This window comes from Ranitomeya imitator, chromosome 1 (genome assembly GCF_032444005.1).
Source record: "Ranitomeya imitator isolate aRanImi1 chromosome 1, aRanImi1.pri, whole genome shotgun sequence".
Taxonomy (NCBI): domain Eukaryota; kingdom Metazoa; phylum Chordata; class Amphibia; order Anura; family Dendrobatidae; genus Ranitomeya; species Ranitomeya imitator.
In genome coordinates this window covers 627670421-627677950 of record NC_091282.1, presented here as the reverse complement: position 1 = coordinate 627677950, position 7530 = coordinate 627670421, and the positions used below count along the sequence as shown (strand labels likewise).

The 7530-nt window shown below is 38.4% G+C and overlaps 1 protein-coding gene across 1 annotated transcript; it reads right to left on the bottom strand.

The window, feature by feature from the left end:
• Positions 1-1386: 1386 nt before the first annotated feature.
• On the bottom strand, positions 1387-2495 carry LOC138657976 (olfactory receptor 12D1-like). The gene has a single exon (XM_069745564.1). It carries the CDS (start codon positions 2493-2495, stop codon positions 1542-1544), a length of 954 nt encoding a protein of 317 aa, XP_069601665.1. The 3' UTR covers positions 1387-1541.
• Between the last annotated feature and the right edge of the window lie 5035 nt (positions 2496-7530).

The following is a 7530-nucleotide window of genomic DNA, read 5'->3' as shown; positions in this document are numbered from 1 at the left end:
CGGCTGCCAATCATAAAAATCCGCTAAAAAACCCACTATAAAAGTAAATCAAACCCCCTTCATCACCCCCTTAGTTAGGGAAAAATAAAAAAAAATGTATTTATTTCCTTTATCCCATTAGGGCTAGGGTTAGGGTTAGGGCTAGGGTTAGGGCTAGGGTTAGGGTTAGGAGCAGGGTTAGGGTTAGGGTTAGGGTTACGGCTAGGGTTAGGGCTAGGGTTAGGGTTAAGGTTGGGGCTAGGGTTAAGGCTACAGTTAGGGTTGGGGCTAAAGTTAGGGATAGGGTTGGGGCTAAAGTTATGGTTAGGGTTTAGAGTTTACAGTTGGGACATGAAAATTCAATGCTTGAAAATTGTGAAATTTTCCAAATTTTCACCAAATTTTCGTATTTTTCACAAATGAATGCAAGTCATAGTCAAAGTCAAAGAAATTTTACCACTAGCATGAAGTGCAATATGTCACAAAAAAACATTCTCACCAGGATCCATTGAAGAATTCCAGAGTTATTACCTCATACAGTGACTGTGGTCAAAATTGTAAAAATTGGCCTGGTCATTAATGTGCAAACCACCATCAGGGGTAAAAGGATTAAAATATGTCTTTTATTGAGCAAAAATGAAAAACAAATACTACAACTTCAGAACTGGATCTCCTTTTCTTGATTAGCACAATGGCCATTTCACGTTACCTTTGACTAGAATGTATGAATTGAAATGGAATTGGGTTCTTCTTGAATTTTACAAACATATGCATTCAGCAAAATGCACTTCTTTTGTAACTTGTCTTAATGGGCCATCAAAACTTTAAAATAGAAAAAAATATCCTTACACTCACCTCTCCGACCCCAAAAGATGTGAGCATTGGAAGGGCTGGAGAGATATGCAAAGGGTGAGCATACATACTTTATTTTTTACGATTTGCCTATGTTACTTTTATTAGGCTCTGGGGCCTGGAAAGAACCTGGAGTGTAATAATGGACATTACATTTGTTGAGAATAATTTATCTGCGAATCGAGTTTTCCTGGGAAAATCAGCACTAGCAGTTAATTTCAATATTTGCTGGATCTTTTACCTTCACCATAAAATCCTGATGTACACAGTCTTACAGTAAACTGAAAAACAGATCCTGATGTAAAATTTTTGAGATTTATATGCAAACAATTGATGTTTCATATCATTTCATATTAAACCTTTTTCCCTGACACTTGATGGTTAATTCTTAGGAAACATAAGATGGAAAAAGCTTTGTGAAAAATGTTGGACAAATCTTAGCAAGTGGCTATCAACGTCGCTTCTTCTATGTACATTCACATAGCAAAACATTTTAAACATTTACAGTATTAGACCTTAAGTGCTTGGTGGAAACTAAAGAATTGGCCAAAAATGTCCAACATAACAAATCCTTTTTTCAACCAAGGTTGAATGGTTGATGGGGCTTGTTGGCATCCACAGATACAGTATACGTAAGTTGGTTGGTATTTGATACTGAAGATCATGAGATATCATAAAGTTCTATTGGGATCTTAGGCGATTTAGCTGATTTAGCTAATAGTTAATTGTTTTAGTACTTGACCTTCAAAAAACAGTTTCTTAAAAGCTTTTTTCACGTCCTTATTTCTCAGAGCGTATATAATGGGGTTCAATGCTGGCGTGATGACAGTGAAGAGTATTGCAGTCAGTCTGTCTTGCTCCAAGGAATCCTTAGTCACTGGTCTCAAATATGTGCAGAAAGCAGTTCCATAATACAAAAGCACCACAGTTAGATGGGAAGTGCAGGTAGACAGGGCTTTACTTCTACCATTCTCTGACCGCATATTCTGGATGTGGGTTGCAATAAAGCTGTAGGAAATGATTATTAGAATGAATGTGCCTACAGCTACAGAACCTGTCACTATGTTGACCAAGCTCTCATTAACGTGTGTGTCGGTACATGCCAACTTCAAAAGTGGTTTTATATCACAGTAGAAATGGGTTATTTTGTTTACGTGGCAGAATGGAAGCCTGGAAGTCACAATTGTATGGGTCAAGGAATAGAAAAAACCAACAAGCCAGGAAGTGAAAGCGAGTTGCAAACACACAGCCTTTGCCATAAGGACATGATATCTCAGCGGGTTACAAATGGCGACGTACCGGTCGTAAGACATTGACATAAGAAGCATGGCTTCCGTGCTTCCCAGGAAATGAAAGATGTGGAGTTGGACTATGCAAGCTTCGAAAGTTATTTTCTTATCTTCCACAAGTAAACCAGACAACAATTTAGGGACTGTTGTGGTTGCATAGAAGAAATCCAAGAAAGAAAGGTTGCCCAGTAAAAAGTACATTGGAGTGTGAAGACCATGATCAGCAATAATCACTACCACAATGCTTAAATTGCCAATAAAGCTTAGGAGGTAGAACATAAGAAAAGAAACAAAGAGTACAAGTTGTAACTGGGGGAGATCAGTGATCCCTAGAAGTATGAATTCTGTTACATGGGTCTCATTCAACGTTTCCATTAAAATTTGTTCAATAAAACATTTTTCCTCCTAAAAAACACAATTTCGCAATCATTTTTTTTCCAGATTCCATTTTGAGTTAAAGGGATTGGTTTCTTAGAATGCTTCATGTATTCAGATTTTACCTGGAGGCATCTACTTCACAGGACCTGAAGGAGTGAATGCATATGCAAGGATTCCAATTTTGGGGGTGGTTAGACAGGGTCTACTTAAATTTAATCTGTCACCAGGATTTTGCCATGCAATCTGACTGCAGCATGATGGAGTGTCTGAGACCCTGATTCCAACATTTGTTGGTCTGTCCTGTGTAGTTTTGAAACAACAACACACAGCCTAGTAAGTGACACATCACTGGAATCAGGGTCTCTGTCCCTATGGTATATTGCTCTCATTACATAGCAAAGACAGGCTGGCAGATGCCCTTTATATGGCAGACCTGTATAGAGTTTTATTGACAATGCTGTATGAGATTTAAAGTTACACAAATCAGCTCAAACCAGTTGAAATAAAGTATTTTGCAAATGTCACCTATTGCAATTAGCTTCTTATATACCAATGTTGAATGGGTGTTTGTTTGGCTTGGTTAATATTCTCAGTTAATTCCTTCACCCTCGGCCCATTTTCCATTTTTCATTTTCGTTTTCAATCCCATTGTTCTCAAAGCCATAGCTTTTAAATTTTCCGTAAATATGGCTATGTGAGGGCTTGTTGTTTGCAGGATGAGTTGTGCTTTTGAATGACACCATTGATTTTACCATATAATGAACTGGAAAATGGTGAAATTGCAAAAAATGTGCAATTCCACAATTGTTTTCTCTTTTACCATAGTCATAAATTCTAAAACTGACCTGTCATTATGATTCTCCTGGTCATCACAAGTTTGCTCATACCAAATACGTATAGGTTTATTTTAATTTAAGTGGTGGAAAGAAATCCAAAGCTTGTTGAAAAAAAAGGTGTCATTTTCTGAGACCCATAGATTTTTTTTATACTGGATATGGGGCTGGTTGAGGGCTTATTTTTTGTGTGCTCAGGTGATGTTTTTATCGATACTAAATTGGGATAGATATGATGTTTTGATGACCTTTTATTGCACTTTATTGCAATGTTGCGGCAACCAAAAAAACCTAATTGTGGCAATTATAATTTTACTGGCGCGATCATAGTAAATGCCACTGTCTGAGATTGATTCCATCCACAGATGTTCTCTGTTGGAAAAGAAGCAGCCTCATTGCCGGAGTCTGCATTAAAGTGGAAGATACGACATATGACGTATATGTGAGTCATATGTCGTGAAGGGGTCAAGGCTCCTTCAAAGATCAGATATTGACTTACTTCCGGTTAGTGACATTTGCAACGTAGTTTCTTTCTTCTCGTGAGATCAGTTTTGCAAAAAGGAATGTTAAGAGTCTTAAGGAAAGTAATAATTAGGTTGCAACCTTCAACCCCATTAATGTTAAAGGCTGTATATTAAAGTCATGGGTTTAAGAGCAGCTTGCACTTTAAGGGAATCTGTCCCTGAAAGTACATGCAGTAATGATAAGTTTGCTGATCTCAACAAGTAACCACAACTGGCTCTATTTAAAAATGAATTAAAAAGGAATCTGCCAGTTTGCCTGAAGAGTGCAGCTACCTGGAAAAAAAAAAACCTTGCTTCCCCTGGAAGCTGCTGGCTTTCAGCCATACATTTTTGCGCGGAGTGGCTACAGTCATTGCTTACATGTATGGAAGTAAGGCAGATTTTATTTTTTGCACTGCTGGTGAAATCCCACAAATGGACTAGGGAGATGGAGATGAAAAAAATATTTTTTTAAGATATTAGATCAACATATTTCAAAGTTATTCAACTTCTTCCTCAGGATACAGCCACAGTCAAGGAAGACGTTGGATAATGTCGAAACTTGTAGACCTAACTGACTGTAAAAAAATGAAAAATGCTTTTTACTAATCTCCCAAGTCCATTTGTGAGAAGCACAGAAAAAAACACCTCCTTACTTCCATATAGCTAATCTTCTGGTGCCATGACCCTTCGTTTGATCCTTGGTAGATGCCTAGAAATTGCTACACCATCAGATGATCAAGAATCCCTCTTACATATTAATAATATCATTGGATAAAACCCTAGATTCCCATTAATTTTTTTTTTTAAAGTAGTCAACTGTGGTAAAAGCAGCAAAACAAAAAAAAAAGTAGCAAAAGAAAAAAAATGAATAATGACAAAATGAACAAGAAAAACCCAGTCTGTCCCACAAAATAATATAAAAATATAAAAAATGATAAAATAAAAAGTAAAGAACACTGTGCTAATACAGTAACAATAATCAAGCTAAACACTTCTGACTTACCAACAATTAAGCTTAATGTTAAGCATTACCTAATGATCAGTACACCGTTAAGAAATCTAAGCTGTAGTGTCTGTCAAAGAAACTAAAGGACAAGAAAATATTTTTTAAAAAATGTAAATACCTGCACTTACCCCCCAAAAATCAAAAGTGAGATAAAACAAAATTTTTCTACAGTTCACAGGCAAAAACTGTATTTTGGTCTTCACATTAGCACAAAGACTAGCTCTCTTTGCATTCGCCAATTTATGCTACTTTCATAAACAAACCCTAAAGGACCAACATGTCCCGATGCAATTAAAAATTTGTGGAGTCTCTAGAGAATTTGTATACATGTTTTTCTAAAATTAAAATTATTGATAACTTCTACAATAACTATCGCATAGCTATTGAATTTTATACAAGCAGCATTAGAAATAAAACTAATTAGAGGTAGATGCCAGTAAAGTTTGAAGTGGAACATTTTAAAATTTGATATGTAAATGCAAAATTCTTGTTTTTTTTAAAGGTATTATCCAACATTTTAAGCAAGTTTGCTGAAGTGCTGCAAATAGTATAAAATAAAAATTAGCCATTGCTTACCCATTTATTGTCACACTGTTTTTGCTTCACTGCTCTGGGAGGCTGCACTCATATCATAGCCATGAATCATAATGTCAAAGATGTCAATCATGTCCTATACATGATCAAATGATTGTTGAGGCCTGTGATTGTCTACAGCATGCATATAAATTATTTTTGTGACTTTATTTCTACTGTATTGGTGACATAGTTCCATTTATTTTCTTGTCAAACTACACTCCCTACATGATTGTTTATTTTTTATACACATTGTACTTACTTCCATGTGGTTCAATCATCTATTTTCTTCTCATCATCCCTCCATCTATCCACCTATGTGCTGCTATCAATCCCATGATATAACACAACAGCATCACATGAACATGTAACTACTCTGTCTGCTAAGATAACACTATGCCTAATTTTTGTTCTATATTATCGAAAATATATTAAAATATTATATGTCAAGGAGGTTTACCTGTGGTTTTCCTCATTATAACTTTGTAATAGGAGCTGTGCAGTCATCATCATTATAGTATACTAGATTGTGGCCCGATTCTAACGCATCGGGTATTCTAGAATATGCATGTCCCCGTAGTATATGGACAATGATGATTCCAGAATTCACGGCAGACTGTGCCCGTCGCTGATTGGTTGAGGCAACCTTTATGACATAATCGTCGCCATGGCAACCATTATGACATCTACGTCGATACTGTGCCCGTCGCTGATTGGTCGAGGCCGCCAGGCTCTACGTCCTTTATGACATCATCGTCGCTGTGCCCGTTGCTGATTGGTCGACAAATCAGAGACGCGGGATGTCTACGTCCTTTATGACATCATCGACGCTGTGCCGGTCACAGATTGGTCGAGGCCTGGCGGCCTCGACTAATCAGAGGCGCGGGATTTCTACGTCGATGCTGTGCCCGTCGCTGATTGGTCGAGGCCTGGTGGCCTCGACCAATCAGAGAGGCGGGATTTCCAGGACAGACAGACAAACAGGCGGAAAAACCCTTAGACAATTATATATATAGATACATATAGTTATATATATATATTTAAGCTTCATTCCCCTTCAACAGCCTTTTCTATTAAGTACATAACCTCCTCATATAATAGAAAAACTGTTGTACACTACAGTGTACATGAGGTCTAAGAGGGAGATTCCATTCAATTTCATCATATTTCAAGTTCTGATCATTGAGATGGTGAGGTCTTTCATCAAACAGAATGCTATGTAATTCCCAAGGGATCTATAATATAAGGCTGGATGCACCCTTCTGTCTGAAGCCTGCATAAATTGCACCTGTGCACTGCTCCTACTCACTGTGGCCAGAGCCAGAAGGACACATCCACCATTAATAGACCTGGAGGAAGACGAGGCTGGAGGAGGAGTGGGGTGCTGGAGATTGCGGTATGCATAGGCGCTGACTGCATACTGCGATCTTGGGTGCCATGAGGATATACCACCATTTCCAGGGAGGCTGTAAGTGGAGTGTGGTGCTGGAGTCAACGTCTGCGCATTGCGCGGTCTCCGGCCCCATTTTATTGAAACCAAATTTGCACACAGTGTCTTAAAAAAGTTATTTAAATATTTAACATTGACAACGCATTACAGGGAAACTGGGCAGTGGTGAGTAGAGGTGTTTTTTTAAAAACAACAGCAGCTCAGGTATGATGACAAGCATATAATAGGATGGGGGACCAGAATGGGGAAGCATATACCAGGATAGTGGAGCATATATCAGGAAGTGCGAGAAAATACCAGGATGCGGGAGCATATACCAGGATGGGGGAGCACATACCAGCATGGGGGACCAGGAATTGGGAGCATATACCATAATGGGGGACCAAGATGGGGTAGCATATAATAGGATGGGGACCAGGATGGGAGAGCATATAATAGGATGGGGGATGAAGATGGGGGAGCACATGGTAGAATGGGGGACCAGGAAGCAGGAGCATATAGCACACTGGGGGAGAATATACCAGGATAGGGGAGCACATACCAGGCTGCTACAATTTTGTGCTTTGTTAAAGGGAACCTGTCATCAGAAATAACGCTGTTAAGCTGCAGATGTGCGGTTTATCTGCAGGTTAATTGTTATTATGCTGCCCAGTGCCTGAAAGCA

What these genes read in the sequence shown, in the direction of transcription:
- LOC138657976 (XM_069745564.1), bottom strand. Translation starts at nt 2,495, where the DNA reads ATGGAAACGTTGAATGAGACCCATGTAACAGAATTCATACTTCTAGGG.